The sequence below is a fragment of the Globicephala melas genome, chromosome 1, assembly GCF_963455315.2.
Source record: "Globicephala melas chromosome 1, mGloMel1.2, whole genome shotgun sequence".
In the NCBI taxonomy this organism is placed as follows: Eukaryota; Metazoa; Chordata; class Mammalia; order Artiodactyla; family Delphinidae; genus Globicephala; species Globicephala melas.
Genome location: NC_083314.1, coordinates 153,331,109 through 153,351,692, shown reverse-complemented (window position 1 = coordinate 153,351,692; position 20,584 = coordinate 153,331,109). Strand labels below are relative to the sequence as shown.

At 44.8% G+C, this 20,584-nt stretch overlaps 1 protein-coding gene across 7 annotated transcripts; it reads left to right on the top strand.

Annotated features, from left to right (window-relative positions):
• Window positions 1–470: 470 nt before the first annotated feature.
• PPIH (peptidylprolyl isomerase H) lies at window positions 471–20,048 on the top strand. Of its 7 annotated transcripts, none has more exons than XM_030867262.3 (10): window positions 471–613; window positions 957–1,021; window positions 1,333–1,356; window positions 1,631–1,675; window positions 1,882–1,924; window positions 4,500–4,592; window positions 7,855–7,942; window positions 8,437–8,477; window positions 9,275–9,364; window positions 19,795–20,048. In XM_030867262.3, exons 1-9 carry the CDS (start codon window positions 548–550, stop codon window positions 9,341–9,343), a joined length of 534 nt encoding a protein of 177 aa, XP_030723122.1. In that variant the 5' UTR covers window positions 471–547; the 3' UTR covers window positions 9,344–9,364; window positions 19,795–20,048. The 7 variants fall into 7 exon arrangements, with proteins under 7 accessions (XP_030723122.1, XP_060162843.1, XP_030723104.1 ...); XM_060306860.1 differs by lacking the exon at window positions 19,795–20,048 and adding an exon at window positions 18,246–19,788; XM_030867244.2 differs by lacking the exon at window positions 19,795–20,048 and adding an exon at window positions 16,049–16,227.
• Window positions 20,049–20,584: the final 536 nt, after the last annotated feature.

Below are 20,584 nucleotides of genomic sequence, written 5' to 3'. Positions count from 1 at the left end.
CTAGCGTCCTGACTTCAAGGAAGTGCTGAGTACTTACTGAACAAGCTTGATATGCCAGGCTGTTCTAAACGCTGAGGATGAACACAGTTCTTGCTTCCGTGGGGCTCCACACTAGTGGACAGGGGTAGAAAACCGCACGTATGACGGTTCACATAGGTCTTAATTTCAAAGGCTGATATGGACCCTGAAGACTGCCTAGTCCAAGCCCCCTAGCCTGAGCGAGAATAATTTGTACTGCACTTTGTGTAGCCAAGTGAGTAGGATGTCCGTTGACCTTGAGCAATAAATGCCCAGTTTTTCCGCCCGGCTCAGCACCCAGGGAGAGCCAGGTGAACTAACAGCTGGCTGACATCCGGGTGGTCTGTACGGAAGGAGGCGCTGGCCACCCACGCAGCGCCCAGTTTGGCGCTGGAGGCGGAGAACTTCCGGGGGCGGGGCCTGGCCTCGGTCGGCTTTTCCTGCGCCTCCGCCGGAGACGAAACCCTCAGAGCAGGGACTAGGTTCGCCGTAACCCCGCGCTCCTGACTTCTGCTTCCGGGTCGGAGCCATGGCGGTGGCAAATTCAAGCCCTGTTAATCCCGTGGTGTTTTTTGATGTCAGCATTGGCGGCCAGGTGAGGTCCTGGCAGCCACCCAGCCCACCGCCGAAGGGAAAGTGCACGGGGTCTGACAGGCAGATTTCATCCCTTCCCCAGGGGTAACGGACTCGGAAAGCCAGAAAGTGAAATTGGACCAGAACCTACCGACCTGCGGGGCGGGGTTGGGGAGGAAGGGAGAGAGAGGAGGAGTCTTGCCCGTCGTGGCGCCCCGCTTGCGGAGGGACTGGGTGGAAAGCTAGCGTAGGCTATGGAGGCGGAAGTGGGAGAGACCAAGCGGCATGTGGGAGGGAGGGTTCCCTGCTCGGGAGACCTTCACGGGCTTGGACTGGGCTTTCTGACCGTCTCCTGCCGGTTGCAGGAAGTTGGCCGCATGAAGATCGAGCTCTTTGCAGACGTTGTGCCTAAGACGGCCGAGAATTTTAGGTAAGGAGATGTTCCAGCTTTGCTGGATTAACTAAACTAGAACCTGGGCCACAGTCTGTGGAATCGTCTGCCTGCCTCTGTCCGTCCACTCACTGCCCTTGAGATCTGATTCCTTTGGGTATCGCTCTGAATAGTCTTGACTGTTCCCGTGTCAATTTATGTTGTTACTCTGTATGCCTGAGTGTCTGGACATCTGACTAGCCTGTAGGTGGGCTTGCTAGCGCCGATGCCTGTGCCCTCCCCTCCGAGGTTAGGAGCGCTCACAGCTGTGATGCCATGGTGACTGAATCATTCACTCCTTTCCCTTTCAGGCAGTTCTGCACTGGAGAATTCAGGTCAGTCTCAGACGTGGTTGAGTTCTCTGCTTTCTCCTGAGGGGTGTCCTGGGGCTGCAGTGAAGGTATTGGGGGACCACCGGCAGGCCTTGAATGATTGCTGGTGGCAGTAATAGAAGGTAATCCCCCACAGGTCTATCCTCTGTTCATTTGTCTTCTTTACCTCTCTTCTCTGACCATCTTTAGGAGAGTCTTTTTGGTTCAGGTGTGTGGTAAACTGGAAAGGCCTATGATTACCTGTCATCATTCCAAGTCTCTTTCTTTTTGGTTATAGAAAAGATGGGGTTCCAATAGGATACAAAGGGAGCACCTTCCACAGGTAAGGCCTTTGGCAAGCCATACTGGGGGGCTTTTAGGAAAACGAAACGGAGGATAATTCTTAGATCTTGAGAAGGGATGTTTTTATGAACTCAGCAACTGATTTGAAGACTTATTAAAAGCCAAAGTGGTAAACATTATATTTTGAAATCAGTGTTATCCTAAACTGCAGAATCTTCTCTCAGGATGCTTTGTTCTCTGTTTCAGGGTCATAAAAGATTTCATGATTCAGGGTGGAGATTTTGTTAATGTAAGTATTGTTCCTAGCCTATTAAGGACTTGTAGGTTTGGTTTTTTTGTTGTTATTGCAGCTGCTGCTGTTTTTACTTCAGGGACCCAGTCTTAAGGCCTGAGAACAATGGCCAAGTTTGATGGGGGAGAGGGTGGGGATGGGAATGTCCTTCGATGGCTACTACTCACTGCATCACTAGATGACAGATATCAGCACTTTGAGTCACTGACTTCCAAATCTCAGCCTTTTAGGACCAGAAAGTGAACTTTTCCAGCATACCAGTAGATGATCCATGACAGACCCAAATTAATTGGTCACATAGAATTTAGCTAGAAATCGGATGTAATTTGTTTTTTCTAAATGGTTGTTAAGTCCCTTTCCAGTGAGCTAAATGCTTATGCCCCATTTTTCTGTCCACTTCTGGAAAGCTGAGTTTTGTTTTTAATCAGAAGTTCACTAGTGGGAAAGGAATCAGAGCAAGAGAGTTCTGGAAGGATGTTTTCCCTAGCCACTGGGAGAGCCCAATGAACTAATCCTTCACTGCTAAGCATGACTTTATTGTGACGAGACTGTATATATCCCCGTATCAAGCCTCCTCCGCTTCCTCCAACCTTGGAAGGTGCTGAGTAAACCACATTTACGCTTTCTTAAGCCCACTGTTCTCCTTACCCACCCACTTCTCTGCATGATCTTTCTTGTTAATACCATTTGGTTAGTCGTGATGCTGTTTTCATAGATTTGGGAGACATTCTTTCTCCTTTATATGTAAATTTAGTTTGACTCTCAGGAGTTTTTTAAGATCTCTCTTTCCTATCTAGGTAAGTTTACAAAGTGGCAAATTTGGGGCTGAATCAAAAACAGATATGTTTTATTTTATCTGTTTGATGTCGCAAAACTGAGAGATTTTAACTGAAAAATTTTCTCTTTAACGTATGGAAAGTAGGGGTACGTGAGGCCTGTGTTTCTCATGCAGCAGCAGTTGGTTGGAGTCAAGTAACTGCTCCCTTTAGCACGGTGTGTCCTTATTATTAAACCATTTGCTTCCCTTATTTATGTCATCTGCCCCTGTAGGCATTTAAGTTTGCAACACCTGGTCACAACTGATCATAGTAGGGATTGGGGTGACCATATACTTTTTTATTGGCTGGTAAGAGGGCTGAGAAGCTATTCTCTGCCTTCTTTCCTTTCTTCCCATAGGCTCCTATATTGCCATATTGTCTTAGCAGGGACAGGACCAACTTCTTACGGGTCATTGCCAGAATCTTTGCCAGGCACATTTGATCACTAACTGATAGCCCCAGGGTTAGATAGCAGTTGGTCAGCCAGAAGGCTGAGCCTCAGAGAGAAGCAATTACTCAGAGCTACCCTTAGGGCAGAAAAAAATGGAATGAGCAAGAGGCAGAAGAAGCAGGATTTGAGACCTTCTAAAGTTGGACCAAGAATATTTGTTTGTTTTAATAATATTTGTTTTTGGTTTTTTTTCTGATTGCAAAAGAAAAGTACAGAAATGAAAATAAATCATCTCAAGGAATCTCGCCTCCCAAGGAATATACTCTTGGCATTTTAGTTTTAGCTGCCTGTCTTATCATTGCATATATATGTGTGTCAAATATTATTTTTAACAGACTTAAGATCATATGTGTGTTTTAACATTTTTGTGCTTGATAATTGTCTGCAATTTCCCTTGTCATTGTCTTCTTCCAAAACAGTCTTTCTAATAGTTACCTAATATTCCGTTATGAACAATGAATCTATTTGATCAACCCACTGTTATTGAAGATTTAAGTTGCTTTCTCTTGTTTGCCCTACAAATTAATTTTGTCATTTTCCCTACTGTGGCTTCTGGAGTGCAGTAGATAGTATGATTATATAGAGAATGATGTGGTTAACTGTTCTGTTCTCTAGGTTTATTGGGAAATTGGAAATAAACGTGTTTTCCTTCTGTATGTATGTATGTATGTATATATTTATGTGGAGTTAAAGGTATAATAGCTTACGTTTACGTAGTGCTGTATGGATTGCAAAAGGCTTTTCTCATAAACACTAATTGGATCTTTATGGCAATGGTATAAGGAGTAGGTAGGTGATTGCATCCTCACTTGATAGTTGAGGAAACTGGGGCTCAGAGATAGGAAGTGACTTCCCCAGCTCAATAATGATAGATCTTCCAAGAGCCCACCCACCTGCATAGTTGGGGGAGTGGAGCCATAGACAGTTAAATAGATTCTCTTAGATGACTGCAGGCATGAGAGTCTTTGGGAAGGGCATCGATGCATCGATTATGTATGTGGTCACTGTACTGCTGTCCTGTGCTTTGCTTGTGTCTTAGCCTGTCTTTACCTTTCTAGAGGTCCAGCTGTGACCTGTTGTTTTTTCCAGCCTCTGAGATGCCCTGGCCAGGTTGCGGGCTGCACGTCCCTTGGATGGGGCTTGCTTTGATTGCAAGATAGGGTCAAAGAGGTGTGGCTCCCAAAGTGACCTGCAGGAGTAAAAGGACATTAAAGCAGTGAGGCTTGGGGTGCAGCAACTGCTTCCTCTGGGCTCTAGGGGCCAGTGCTCACAAGTGGCTAACACTTCCCTTCTCTCTGCTCAGGGAGATGGTACTGGAGTCGCCAGTATCTACCGGGGGCCATTTGCAGATGAAAATTTTAAGCTTAGACACTCAGCTCCAGGCTTGCTTTCCATGGTAAGTTGGGACCAGTCAAGGTTTTGGGCTAGATTTATAGCCAGCTGACTTCTGGGTCACTCTTGAGGCCCAGTGCTGTTTCTTGGGATGGAAGCAAATGCTTTCCTTCCCTTGCTTGACCCAGGATTCACCTCTGGACTGCCCACCTCTTTCCTCAATCTGGTTTGATTTTGTTGGGCTGGATCCACTAGCAGGCTGGGGAGCCAAAATTGAACTCTGATGTGTGTTTTCTTACTTTGTTTGAGCCAGAACGTGTGGTTGGGCACTCAGCCTTGCTGCTTAGAATGTAGCCAGCTGTGCTTTCAAGACCCAGTGTTCACGCCCCTATCACACCACTCACCAGAACTCGCACAGCACCCATTCCTTTACACTGCCTTCTGGCTGTTCACCCCTTTCAGCTCACTCACCACTCCTCCTTCCCCATCCCAGTACCCTTCCTTCCCATTTATAACCCCACTCACCCATCTCATTCCCCTTTCACCGTCCCCCTGCCCACCTCCTTGAGCCCCTCATCTACACACCCCCACTCGCTCCCCCCTTCACTTGCCCTTATTCACCCCTCACTCCTCATTTCCCCTTCCCCCTCCCACCTTGCTTCTCTTTCACTCTTCAAGCCTCTCCCTCCCTCCTGTCATCATCCATTTCCTTCTGTCAGTGTGCCAAGTCTCACTCCCCCAGACACAATATTTACATGCACACATTCTCTGTCCTGCTTGCCCACTCTTCCATTCATCTACTCAGCCATTCATCAAATAAAGATTGTTGACATACACTGTTTCAGGCCTCATGGTAAGACATGAGGATACGGGCCTGATCCCTGGCCTCGTGACATTTAACATCTAGTGGGGGAATCGCACATGCAGAATGATGGGTCCAGTATAGTATAATTCATGCCATCAGTGTAATAAGGGGAGGGTACCTCAGTGTATGTAAAAGTACTGTGAGGCCCCCAAGGAATGAGAGTAATTGCTGCAAGGATCCAAAGAAGTTCTCTACCAGATGGCATTTCAAGTCAAGCAAACTGCCTAGACAAAAGATGTGTGACCATGAAATAGCAGGGTGGCATGGGCAAGGGACAGAAAGTGAGGAAAGTGATGTGAATGGGGAAGGGAATGACTAGTAGAGACCACCGGAGAGGCAGGTGGGTGTAGGGCTTTAAATGACAGAATAAGGATGAGGTATGTGGACCTTATTTTATAGGATATGGAGAGCCATGCACTTTTTTGAGCAGGGCTGATCAACTTGGTGTTTTAAAACAAAGACCCTGGTTGCAGTGTGAATGGAAGACAGGAGTGGAGAGGGTAGGGCAGAGAAGCCAGTTAGGAGGCTGCGATAATAATTGGGTGCGCCTAGCATAGCAAAGAGTGTACAAGTCTCTTTTAGGAAAGTGAGGCTGGGCAAGCATGGGTAAAGTGTGCAGAAGTGGCTTAAGTGGGCTTGGATCATCGCCATGAGGACTGCATGCCACTATGTTAGCATCTGGGGAGGAGTCAGAAAATGCAAGGAAGCCTTGGTCTCTGCTCCCTTCAGGCTGACACTAGTTAAGTTGTGCTGTCACACATCTTGTAGCATAATTGTTTTTGCTTCCATCCTCCACTAAATAATGCGTTCCTCAAGGGCAGGGACTGAGTCTCATTGATCTCCAAGCCTTAATACCTGATATAGCAAGGTGCTGAGCAGATACTGATGAATGACTGAAAGATAATCAGAATAAAGGCTAATGTTGAGCACATACTCAACAACACTTTATTTGCATTAATTCATTTTACTTCTCTCGTTATTCCTTTGAGCTAGGTACAAATGAGGAGACCGAGGCACAGAGAGGTTATGTGGCTAAACTAGATCCCAGTCAGTGATGGAGCTGGGATTCAAGCTCAGTCGTCTGGCTCCAGAGCTTATTCCCTAAACCAGTAAGCTATCCTTCCTGGAAGAATGGATAAGTGAGTGGCTAAGGGCAGGGAGTTCCCTGAGCTAAAAACACATGTTGTCTGACTGTTTTGCTGTCTGCTTGCTAGTAAATGTTTATACATTGAGCAGCAAGATAGATACATAGATAGATAGAAGAAACAGAAAGAAGGGAGGGAGGAAGGAAGGAAGAATTGGGACCACTGAGGAGTGGTCAATTCCACTCCTCAGGGCAATTCCAGAGTGTAGGTCTATTCTGACTGGCTCAGGCTGTCCCTTGCTTTCATATGTGAGATGTTCCTGCATACATGTACAAAAACCCCAAACAGCCTTGTCTCGCATGGGGAATTTCTAAAGTATAATGTGACATCCCTAACTAGAGCTTACCCCTAGACAATGTCTTTAATGTATTTCATAGACATTTTTATTCCTTCAGTGTTGAACACAGACTCAACCAATTTAATTCCATTAAGCATCCAGTTAAGGCTAGTGACCTATCTAATGATTTCCAGTGTTGCCTCTGTATTATTACTTTGATGAGACCTGTGCTCTTAATAGCACTAGTTCTTTCAGTTTTCCATTTTCCATTAATTTTTTTCCAAAATAATGTAAATATGCATTGGAATACTCACATAGTTACACAGACATTGTGGTAAGGCAGTGCTGCTGAAACGTGATGTGGGTTTGCTGATTGCTTTGCGTTGTAATTATAGACTTCTTTTATAATGTATTGTGAAATATAATGATATAAAGACAATTTCAAGGGAGGAAAGGGAAGGGATATGGCTGAAGAATTTGAAATTCTTGATTTAAAAAACTTTTACCAAAAAAAAAAAAAAAAAAACTTTTACCGGTAAAATTCAATAATAAAGGATTTGGGTGTAGCTGTAAAAAGCAAATGTCATTGATTAAATGTAGTCTTTTTTTCTAGCATAGCACTAGCATAGCAGCTTCTTGCCCCTTAAATTTTCTTATTACCATTGTTAAGGGACAGTACAGAGTCATTCAGACAGAGTAGCTTATGGCACAGGCAACAGGCTTTTTCTCAGCTGGCACCTAATTTGTAAGTGTAATCCAGTTATTACTGGTTTTGGAATAAATACAGCAAATCTGGTTCTATAATCAATTGTTCCCATTATAAAAATTCACACTGTAGGAGGGCAGAAATTGTGTATTCTCTTCCTCTCTGTATTCTGTTCCTCTCTGTATCCTTGGGTCCTAGCTCATAGTAGATGCTCAGTCAGGTTTGCTGAAAGAAAGCATGGAGGACTCAGGGCTACAGGCTCTTTTGGGGAGTTTTGTCCTTTGGCTAACATGGCCAGGAAAACTCACTGCAAATATATTTGGTTTCTATCAGGCAAACAGTGGTCCCAGTACCAATGGCTGCCAGTTTTTCATCACCTGCTCTAAGTGTGATTGGCTAGATGGGAAGCACGTGGTGTTTGGTGAGTCCTATTCCTGTCTTAGTCCAAGCCCAATTCACCCAGAGTGGAACTTCTATGGAACTGGTCCCCTGACTCTTGTACCAAGAGTGCTCATCAGGTGTAACTGCCCTGGGTAGTAGTAGGAAAGGTGGAAGCCATGGGAGGTGGGGAGGATTTGTGGTTAGAGAGCTAGAGGGGAGGACGAAGGGGCCATCTGATGTAGTGAGTAACCACCTGGGCAATAGGTGTGTCTGAGGGGAGATGGTAGTACTTAAGAAATACCACACAGAGGCAGCATGGTATAGTGGAGCTTTGCAATTGCTCAGACCTAGTTTTGAGCCTTAATTCTGCTACTTACCACCTGTGACCTTGGGCAACATTTCACTTCCACTGAATATTAATTTTCTGATGTTAGTCTGAGGATCAAATGAGATAATGGCTGAGAATGGGCCTTGGAGGCTGGAAAGTACTGTGCAAACGAGAGTAATAAAGTCCAGCTCATACTCTTTCTACAGGAAAAATCATCGATGGACTTCTGGTGATGAGAAAGATTGAGGTGAGTCCTGTTTCGATCTCCTCTTTCTCAGCCATTCTGGCCTAGTACTACCTCACTAGTGTCGAGGCGCGGGAGAACCGTGAGTGGGCTCTGGTTAGGCCCAGGCTTCACTCCTCCAGCTTCAGGGAGGAGGAGAGGGAGGAGAGATCATGTACCTCCCAAGGGTTCTGGGCCCTCAGCCTCTCCGGTGCGGTGCCTACTGAGCTTTGGCCTCTGCTGTCTCCTCCATCTAGTTGAGAAAATCCTCTTCAGCATTTTACTCAAGGTCCTTCATGATCGGGTCCCTGCCTCCCTCTCCACGACCCCTTCTGCTACTGCCACTTCCGCATTCTAGTCCCATCAGGCTACGAGCCCTCTAAACACGCATACACGTCCCTGCCTCTTGCTCCTTCCTGCCCTCAAGTCTTTGCTCTGGCTGTTCCCTCTACCGAGGTGTTCTCCCTTCTTTTCCTCCTGGTGGGATCCCATCCATCCTTCTGGGCCCAGCTCAAATATCCCCTGTTCTGTGAATCCTTCCCTGGCCTGTGCAAGCAGCAGTTTAGTTGCTTCCTCACCCTGTATACAACTCTCTCTTATGACTTACTACATTGTTACATGTCATGGGTTTGATGTTTTCTAAATGTTGTACATTTTCTCTTTGATATGTATTATATTCTTCCCCTGTCTGCTAGGCTACAGACTGTTGTCAGATCAGCCTGTAAGCTCTGAGTCCTTAGCCTAGGGGCCTGCAGGCATCAGTAAGTGTGTGGCGGGGGAGTGTCTGAGTGGAGGAGTCACCACTGTGCTTTCTCTCCTAGAATGTTCCCACAGGCCCCAACAATAAACCCAAGCTGCCTGTGGTGATCTCACAGTGTGGAGAGATGTAGTCCAGAGGAAGACTGAATCAGGTAAGTGTGTCTTTCTTGAGCAGGAGTCAGGACCCCAGAGAAGGCAGCTGGTCTAGTGGAAAGCACTTTAGACCTGAAGACACGGGATTGAGCCCATTTCCCCTCTGCGTGCCCTGGGAGAAGTCAATTCCCTTTCTTGAGCCTGTTTTCTCATCTGCCAAATGGTGATAATACGTATCTCCTCGGGTCACCATAAGCATCACAAGAGAAAGGGTTGGTAGGACACTTTACTTTTCTAACACTTTATAGTTTACAAAGTATGAACCTGAACACCATCAGGCACTTTCTGATAGCACTCTTAGACTCTAGTTCCATTTAGTAGTCCCTCTATGAAGACCTGGCTCCATCCCTGGGTCATTCCCTTCTGGGACCAGCCTGGGCAGCCAGGAGACACCCCTATCATGCCTCTCGTCAGAACCGACGCTGCGGTTCCAGCCCCTGACTTCGTATTTGCCAGCCTCATAGGTGAATGTGACACATTTCTCAGCCTACATAGACTCACTTCCTACCCGGTCTTGTCACTCACTGCCTGCTCTGTGCTGGGCACCATTCTGAGCATGGGGATGGGGGAAAGAATTGAAAGATGCCTCCACCCTTTAGGAGCTTATGGAGAATAAAACACATTCTCAGAGGTGATCACTAGTAATATGAGTGATGTTGTTAAGGATTAATAAGAGTTCAAGAAAGAAATGGATCACTTCCAGCTGGGTAAAGGATGGTAGTGCTTTGCCTTTCTTTTCTTTTTTTCTTTAATTTTCAAACCTGCAGAAAAGTTGGAAGAGTAGTACATTGAACACGTATCTACCTTTCACCTAGATTCACCAATGTTTAACATTCTTGTTTTATCATTTTACTTTGACATTTGTTTCTTTCCCTTCTTCCCTCTCCTCCCATTTCCATTCCTCTCCTGCTCTTCTTCCTTCTTTCCTTCCTTTCCCTTTCTTCATTTCTTTTCCATCTGGAAGTTGAGGACTTCTTGACACTTTACCCCAGAATACTTCAGCAAGTGACTCCTAAAAATAAGAGCGTCCTGCATAATCACAATAGTATTGTCTAATATACATGCTCAAACTTCCTCAGTTGTCCACAAAGTAACTTTTTTTAGCTCTAAAACAAGAAATCCATTCCAGGTTCACATATTTCATTTGATTGTTTATTTTTAGTTATGAAAGCAACATCATCTCCTGAAATGTATGAAAATTTTCCCAGAAAACAGTTAAGGCCCTCCCCTTAACAGCTCACCCCCAGCCACATCCCCATCCCACTGCTCTCGTCAGAGGTAACTTGTTCATCAGTTTGATGTATGTCCATAGGGCCTTTTCTTTGCCCATCTAATTTTGGGAGGTTTTGTTTTTCCTAAATGGCATCATACTGTTTGTTCATCACTTTATTTCCATTTGATCTTATGTCTGGAAAAGTTTTCCTCCTCCATTCATGTAAAACTCTGTTGTATTTGAACAAAACAAAACTGATATAATATGCTATAAGATGTTTGTAGCAAATATTTTATTTTACCTTTCTCTTAATGATTTGAATAATTATACATTCTGAGTCTTCGTTCTTTACATGTTTTGACCATTTTGTCTAGAATATATTTTAAGAAAAAACTGGCAGTGGGTTTAACTTTGGTGATATCCTTTCTTAAACAGAAGCTCTAAATTTTGATGAGATCAAAATTTTTAATCTTTTCCCTTGTGTTGTGTTTCATCTTGTTTAAGAAGGTTCTTACTACAATCATAATGCCTTCTGTATTTTTTCTAATGTTTCTATAGTTTTATTTGTATACTTGCAAAATTATCTAGAATTTATTTTTCTGGACTCTGCCTTTTTTTCAAATGGAGATCTAGTCAAATACCAGACCATCTTAATGACTGTGTATACCTCCATCTGTGACTTACTTTGTGTTCACAGCATCTGACACTTACAGGCATTCAGTTAAAATTTATTACATGAGTTAATAGAGAGGGAGAATGTCAGGCATTTTAGGCAGGGAACTGGTGTGAGCAAATGCCAGGGCAGGAATGCACAAGTGTGTGCTGGAAGCTCATGTGGACTCTCTTGTTCAGCCAAGTGCTCCCTTCTCAGGCCTAGTTGACACTCTGAGCTTTCTTTCCTGCCAGTACTAGGGGCCCCAGGCTCAACGTGCTTTCCCCCTGCCCTTGCTGCTGGCCACTCTCCTACTCATTTCTTGGCTGAACTAAAGTTGAGCTCACAAGTCCTTTTCCTTCCAAAGAGTGACCACTGATCACCACCAGAGGACAGAAGATTACAAAAACAATAAAATTCAGAAATCCTTTTATGTTTAGGGCCTTTTCTCTATTTTTCTGAGACCCTTACAGAAAGTTACTGGAAATACATGTTAGGAGTTTGTTTTCTGAGGGTGGGCGATCATCAGCCCTCCTCTCCTCACCCACTATTAGCAAAGGTCACGTAAACATTTGCCCCCATAAGCCCTTCCTTTTAGCCTACAACCCCAAGCAGAACAAATTCCATGGAGGACATTTGATGCTCCAGAGGCCCTCTAGACCAGAACTTTCCAGTAGGCATTCCTTTCTGTGGTGGTGGAAATGTTCTGTATCTGTGCTGTCCATTATGGTAGCTTCCAGCTACATGTGACCGTTGAGCACTGGAAAAATGTGACTGGTGTGACTGAGGGACTGAATTTTTACTTTTATTTAATTTTAGTTAAATTTAAAGAGCCACATGTGGCACCTCCAATTTAGTCTTCTAACCTTGACCTGCTCAGAATTAAATCTTTCATAGCTTATATTTAGAGACAATACAGTAAAAGCAGTTATATCACTTATTGAATATTTCTTGTGTTCAAATTCTGAGCTAAGAACCTTACTTTAATTATCTCATTTAACTTTACCAAGTTAAAAACTCGGGCTTCCCTGGTGGTGCAGTGGTTGAGAGTCCGCCTGCCGATGCAGGGGACGCGGGTTCATGCCCTGGTCCAGGAAGATCCCACATGCCGCAAAAAACAAACAAACAAAAAAACTCATAGGTTTTAAGGTGTTAGGGAATCTAGGTGGCAGTCTGACCTTAAGGCATTCCACAGATGGGTTCCCCACTTTGGGTTTTTGAGTAATGGATTTGGGAGAAAGTAAGGAAAGTTAAGTAAAAGATTTGGGAGTATGGTATCATTTCATCATGTTTCTTCCCAGCTGTGAAGTTACAAGCGTCTCTGATTTCTAAAGGAGTATTTCAGATCCCTCAGGTTGTTTGAGGGCAGAATAATGCTTGACAGCCAGTGTAGATGATGTTTTTAAGTCCTACTAGGCAGTATTTCTCAAACTTTAATGTACATATGAATCACCAGGAGATCTTGTTAAGGTGCTGGTTCTGATTCAGTGGGTCTGGATGCAACGTAAGATTTTGCATTTCTAACCAGCTCTCAGGTGATGCTGATGCTGACTTGGAGTGGCAAGGCTACAGGGGAATAACAGTCTGTCTTTTAATTGAGAACCCACCATATTCCAATCAGAAAAGACCCAGGAGGAGATAATCTCTTGGTGGCATTGGTCCAGCAGGAATCTACTGCATTCAAATCAAGAGATCACCTAATCATGCATTTAAGGCCTGTGCCTAGTCACTGGAAATAGAAGATAGGAAGGAGACAGAAGAAGATAGGTGAAGTCACTTGATCAACTGTGCCTCCCTGTGAAGAACTTCCTTCCACAACTTCTTTTGTGCTTTACCTTAGGTCCTGACTTTGGTTTTAGTGAAAATGAAGTTTTCTGTATAACTCTAGGTATAGTAACCTCGGTTTTATCTCAGTGGGTCCTGTGAAAGCTTTTTACCTTGAATTTGATTAGGTATACATAAACGAACTTCGGGCCTCAGGATTCTCCTACCCAGTCTGAACTGGGTTCTTGGCTACTTACAACTGCATGGGGGGGCGGGTGGGGGGTGGGGCGTGGAACCTCTGTTTTGAAAACCTGAGAGTCTCTTGGAAAAGAGAGTGGCTGTGAGCTCTGACAGCCCTGCTAATCTCCCTGTGATCCCCAGGCCTGGTACTATCAAGCAGCAGAGATCTTTCTTTAGTTCATTGTTTCCTAAATTTCCCTGAAGATGAGAATCACGTAGGGGCACTTGCTAAACCTACTAATTCCCAGATCCCCCCCCTGAAGAGTTTGAGTGGATTTGAGGTAGGATCCAGGATGCTATGTTGCTTCAGATGCTTCTTATCAGAGAAATGTGGGTAACCCTGCTTTAGGTGGTGCTGGTTGAATGTTTTTTAACATTTGTCTCTTAGGAAAAAATATAATTATACAGCACCTAGTTTTACAGGTATTATAGCTTACAATGAGGTGTTATTCGAGTTCACATAGTCAGTAGGTTAAAAATTAATTGTAGCTGTGGATGGTGGATATGGTAAGAGCTGTGACACTGCTGTTGGAATGACTGAGGTTTAGGAAATACTGTCCCCCAATCTGGGATTTCCTGTAGATGTGATACATTCCTGTAGAGGAAGATTCTGAAAGACACATTGGTGGCACGTGGGCTGGTCTTTCATTAATTAAGATAGGTCCCACACTGCAGATGAGGCAACAAACTTGGAAAGCCCAGTTCCTGCCTTAAAGGAACTCACAGTCTCTTGGGGAAACTGACAATTACAGTACAGTAAAGCACTGAACTGGAGGTTTTAAGACGAAGGAAGGAAAGTGAATGCCTTTGTCTGCCTGGAGTGTTTGGGAAGACCGCAGAAGAGATGTTTCAGCTGAGTACATGAAAGAATGGAGTTTGTCAGGGTAGCTAAAACTGGGGAGGGCATTCCAGGCAGAGGGAATGGCATGAGCAAAGGCACCAAGCAGGAAACAGCAGGAAGTGTAAGGGAAACTGCAAATAATTCAATATAGCCAAAGCAGGAAGATAAGAAAAGCAAACTGTAAGAGGCGAGGCTAGAGGAGGCCAGGGCCAGCTGTGAGATCCAGTGCAGGCTGAGGTATTCATATGTTAACCTGGGGATGGGGGTGAGCTTCAGGCAGTGTGTACATCTTTCCCCCCTAGGGTGAGAGTCCATCATGCTCCTGAGATTCCAAAGGGTAGCCTGACCCTCCAAAAAGAACCAGGCCAGTAGGAGCCACTGAAGGATTTTGAGCAGGAGAACACGGTAATTGACTTTACTTATTCAGAAGATGGTTCTAGCAGCAGTGTGGAGGATAGGCTAGAGGCCAGTGAGGTGTCCACTGCAGCAGTCCGGGCCAGAGCAGAGGTTCCACGTGAAAATATGCGTCTAGGGAGCACCAGAGATGTGGCAGCAAATATTTGCATGCCTGCTGGGTGTGTAACACCGCTCCCTGCACTGAAAGTCAGAAGCCCTGCCAGCTAAAAAGGGCGGGGAGGGGAGAATGGCTCCATTCCAGTCCCTCCAGTACAAAGGCGAAGCTCCCTGCCCTGTAACCAGGCCTTACACACAGAGGGATACATCACGTCCATGGAATACTATATAGCCTTAAAAAGAAAGAGGTAGATCTGTATCTGTTGGCAGATTTCTAAGGTAAATTAAGGGACAAAGTCAAAATGTAGTACATTATGTAAACATGATGCTATTTATTTTGAATTACTCTTTCAGAAATTACTGTAGTGATAGATAGCTGACTGGTAGTAATGGTTACCTCTGCAGAGTAGAAATAGCAAAGAGACTTTCTTTTCAGTTTATATTGTCCTGTATATTGAATTTTCTACACTGGGCATGTATTTTATAATAGAAATACATACTGTATATATGTAGTTTTAACTAATCCTAGTTCCTCCCAGCCCTTCCCAGAAGCATGTAGCTAACATCAGTTTGTGAATCATTCCCTGGTCCCCTCCTGGGTGCACCCACAGTACTTGGTTCATCTCTCTATTACAGCATTTAACACAGTGTATCATGAATATGTTGGTCTGGTTTTCTCTAGACTGAGAACTCCTTGAGGCAGGGACCATGCTGACTAACACAGTGCCTGGTCAGTGATAGAGCTTAGGTCCCGGAGCACCATGCAACTTACAAAGTGCATTTATACATTTTTTTACATTCTGCTTGAGGGCCCAGGGTTAAACTTCTGTCTGAGCCTGCCGTATGATGCCAGGACCCACTGTGCTCTGGAGGAAGAGGGGTGTGGTCATGTTTGGGGGGAGGGGAGCAGTAGTAACTGAGTGTACTCACCCTGTTCTTTTAGGACAGCTAACTCCAAGGCCATAAACAGAGGGTGTGGAGTTTCCTTTCTTTATAACCCTGGGACCAATCAAGGAAAAGGATTGCTCTTTGTTCTGGAGCTCCACAGAGAGCCATCAAGGTCTGGCAGAAAGCACACAGACTTCGGAGCCAAGTAGACCAGGAAGCCCCATCAGTGTCAGGCCATTAAACCCCTTGGAGCCCTAGTTTTTCCCTCCACTTAATTATAAATAATATATACTACACAGAGTTGTGAAGGGTAAATAATAAAGGAGACAGTGTATTGGCCGTACATATTAGTTTCTTTCTTGGTTCTGTGTAACACACCTCTCAGCTCTGCTCTGGGGCACCAAAGGTCTGGCCTGTGGCAAGAATCAAAGTGGTCTGCTCTTTGGGGAAAGGAGGGTTCGGGGTGTAGAGGAGAGCTGCGAGTGTTTTCTCTCATGGACTGTCCCCTCCCCGTTCCTCTGAGCTGCTTCTCTCTTCCATCTCTCACAGACCCTCCACATCTGCCATTGCAGGCCTTCCCTTGCTCGGGGTGACGTTCTTGAGTAAGATAAGCTGGATTGGCCCCTGTGTTTGCTTCCCTGCCTGCTGCTGCCCCATTTGATCAAAAGACCTTGGAAGTATCACAGACTCAGAAGCCAAGATTTTGTGTTTAAGTTTTCAACTGTAAATAAAGTTGTTCTTTTTTTTTTTTTTGGTTTTTTTTTTTTTTTTTTTTTTAACCGTGTGTTGTGTTCTTTTTAAATGGTTGTAATGATAGCCCTGTTTCCTCACTCCTTAGCTCCAGCTAGGAGTACTGACTCTCCCCAGAGGCCAGCATGGGCCAGAGCCAGGCCCTTGATATGTGGAGTTGATGCCTCAGATTTACAAGCAGTTGTAGTAGTCCCCTCTTAGGTTCAAGCTGATCGGGCAAAGAAGGCAAAGCCCCAGGGCCTTATGTTTCCAGTAGGTTCATTTTGGTTAGTTCTAGAGCCTGTGGGTGAAGGGTCACTAGCTTGGGATATTTTTGGATGGGAGACCATTTGGTAGAACGTGTCTTGATCATGATGAAGTGGAAATCATTTATTAATAGTTAAAAATCTTGGTTTGAATCCGAAGTCATTTTTTAAACAGCTGAGGTCTTGAGATGTTCACTTCCCCATTCAGAGCCTCAGTTTCCTCATCTGTAAAATGGGGATAATAATACTACTTCACAGCATTGTCGAAAGGGTCAAACAAGAGAATGGAGATGAGGATAACTTGTAGACAGTAACGTGCATTGGAAAATTTTGTTTTGAAAGGAAATAAAAGGATAACAAAAACATAAAAGATAAAAAGATGCCATTGAGTGTAATGTTCAGGAGGTAAAGGGAGTCCCCTGGTATTCCTTTCATGAGGCAGTTTCTGTTATCCCATTCCTACTTTCTCCTGGCTCATGGCAGGGATGACTCATAACTACTAGCAGCAGGCTACTGCAGAGCAGAGTAGCAGAGAGCTGAATTCTGTGATAAAATAGAACCAGGCTAAAAGTGCCATTTCAGTGTACTGGGGGACAAGAAAGGTGGTGAGATATACAAGGGCCCTATAGTTTGGATATTTGCAACTGTCTAGCTAAGTAAACAGGATTCAGGGCACACGGGGAAGAAAGGGTTGTGATCTAGTGGAGGAGAAATCTTCAAGTAACTAAACGGGGTAGAATTATAAAGAGAGAGGAAGGAGGATGAGCAGCTGGGATCCTGAGCTGATGTTCTTATGATGGGCCATTCAGTTGAATTCAGTTACACTTGGCACCTGCATTCTTTGCCAGTTTCTGTAAAGCTGTAAAGATGAGTAAGATGTGGCCTATGTTTGTGACAGGGGATAGGCATGGTTTGGATTCAGTGTGGTGTTAGAATGTGAGCCCTTATGAGGACAAGAAAGCTGGTCGTTTTTGTTTTTCACTGCCGTCTCCAGCACCTAGTAGCCAGTAAGTGTTCAATAAATATTTGTTGTGTGAATGATAGTGGTATGTATAAGATGCTATGGGAGCAGAGTGGAAAGATTGGGGGTGAGAGGAAGAGGCAACATTTGAGGTAAGTATTGACACATTGGTTGGAATTAGCCAGGAGATAAGGGTGGGGAGGGCTTTCTAGGAAAAGGCAACTATGTTTTGGGGCCCAGAGTCTGTTAGAGATGGGGACAAGGTGAAAGTTTTGCAGAGGAGATTCTTGGAATGAAACCACTTGCCTTTCACATCACTTAAAGGTAGACACTGGAGCTGTGGTCACCACACTGGGCTCTCAGGGTGGCAAGGGGACTAGCATGGCTTGGGGAGCTCCCACCTTGGAACAGGAGATGGATTTTGACATGAACTGTTTCTCCTCCAGTGCTTCCGTACCATCTCTGCAGTGGCAGAGAGGGGGCTACAAGGAAACGAGTTTCTTAAATCACTCATCTTCATGTTCACTGAGCATGAAGAGAGACTTTAGTGAAGTAATTGGATGAGTAAGTAATGATACTTCTAAGTAACATTTTAAAGACAAATATTACAGAATTTATATTTCTGCTTGAGAAGCCATCCCTTCAAAGCAGTTACATAAGGAAGGTTACTTATTCTCAGAGGTGCTGCTGCCATTATTCTAAGTGCCTTTGTAACTCCACTTTGGGGAAAAGCTCTCAAGCCTATGGGGCACACTTTTAAATTTCCTAAGTGTTGGCAGAATTGCCTTTGAGGAAATATTTTCTTTTTAACAGTCAAAAGTCACCTGGAGCTGGAACAGATGAACAGCAGCTCCGGGATCCACCTACTTCTCTCCCTTCACACTTGCTGCCGCAGACCTTTTTCACCTGGATTACTGGTGCTGCTGCCCAGATGACCTCTCTGCTGCCAGTTCCTTCTTCTCCAATCCATTTTCTACATCACATTATTCACTTGACACATTAATTAAGATATTGTGTGTCAGGGACTATGCTAGATGCCTCAGGAACTCATAGTCTGGCAGGGAAGATATAATGAGTGCAGTACAGTGTGTTAGGAGAGGGTCTGCTAACCTAGTAACATCTGAGGCAAGATCTAGAGGATGAAGAGTTAAGCAGGCAAAGGAGAAGGGAGAAAGGAAGAATGTTTTAAGTAGAGGGAATAGTATGTGATAGCTCAAAGGAAGCAGTGGCTAAAAGGTCACCTGGAAGATTGGACAGGGAATGTGACAGAAGAGTGGGAAGTAAGTTTAGAGGTCATGCAGGGTCCTGCCAACCACATTAAGGAATCTGGACAGTCCTGTGGGTGGTGTAGTCACTAAAAGATTTTAAGTAAGACAGTGTCGTGATCAGATGGATGTTTTCAAAAGAACACTGGATATTGTGATGGGGAATATTAGGGTAAGAAAGGTAGAGACACTGGCTAGGAGGCCACAGCAGTGCTGTAAGCCACGGGTTGGCAGGCCAGGTGTCACTCCCTATTTTTCAGTGGTTCATGAGCGAAGAATAAGAATGATTTTTAAATGTTTAAATAGTTGGGGGAAAAAAAGTTTAAATAGTTGAAAAATCTAAATATTTTGTGACATAAAAATTGCATGAAATTCAAATTTCAGTGTCCATAAATTACATTTTTTTGGACCACAGATGCACTTGTTACTGATTGTCTGTGGTTACTTTCAGGCTCTAAATTTGAGTAGTTGAGAATCTGGCCTGCACAGCTTAAAACACTACCTGACCCCTATAGAAAAGGTGCCTACACCTGCTCTGAGCAATGGATGTTGATGGCCTACACTAAAGCAGCAGCAGTAGTAAGGAAGAAACTCTGGATTGGCATTTAGAGATTTTTTTACGACTGATTCAGGGAGGCCTTTAAGGGGTGGAATTTACAGGCCTAGATGATACCGATGGGGTAAGGACTACTGCACTAGCCTCCTAGCTGGTCTCCCTACTTTCATTTTTGCCCCTCTGCAGCCCATTCACTATTCCCCAGCCATTAAAGAAAAAAAAAAGTGCCATTCCCTACTTTCAATTCTAAAATTACTCTTCTCACTATTGCCCTTAGGTTAAGTTTCAGATAAAATGTTCCTAATTTAACCCTGCCTACCTCTATAACCCAAATGTCTTCATTCTGGTCTTACTGGACTACTTTAGTTGTATTTGCCCCAGACCCCATCTCTTCTTGCCTGCTACGCCTTTGCATAAACCTCCATGTGCTTGGAGTCTGCACTAAACCTTCTCCCCACCGCCACTCCCAAAATGCTTTGTGCATTTGCAGCGCTGTAGTGTTGGGTGTGTTGCATGTTTAAATTTCTGCCTTTATCCCTAGACTGAATTTAAGAAGGCAGCAACTGGCGCACTTGTCCATACCCAGCAGATAGTAGACGCTTAATAAAGAACGAACTAAGGTGGACGACTTCATCTACATCATGCGGCAGCCTCAATTACAAATCGTTTGTGAAACGTGCATAGTAATCCCTGTTTCACATGGCTGTTTTAAGAATAAAATGCACGAAAAATGCCTAGCGTGCTCAATAAACGTGAGGTGAAATTAAACCTGATTTGTGGCCAATACGAAAAGATGTGAATACTCAAGACAGTCCTCCTGTGCCTGGTATGATAGATCGGGAGGCAGGTCCCCACGGAGTACACCCCCGCCCTCCATATGCTGGGCAAGGGCTGCCTGATACCTTGCGTGGTCCCCCCAAGGTGACTGCTCCGCCGTAAGCCGACGCTCTTTGAATGCATACGTTTAAGTCCGTTCCAGAAACTCTCAGCTCTGCCGAGAGTACACGGCCATTGTAGAAAAGACGGCGCTATCTGCAGTCATGGTCTGAGGTCACAAGGACCATATTTGGAGCAGGGCGGGCGGGAGGCCTTCTCTCCTTATGGAGCTAAGGTGTCATTGGGCCCCGGGTCAGGTCGGGTAATCCCGGCTCAAGCGTCTGGCCGTGCCTTTCCTTCGGCCAGGACACTGTCCTGGAATTCGGGCCCGCCCGGGTTGCCGCCTCGTGAAAGTCACGTTCTCTCTGCCCGTCCTCTCGAGTACTCTATGGTTCTCGTGGTGACTCTAATTCTAGTTCCGGTCTCTATGGCGGCGGCGGAGGCAGGAACGGTTG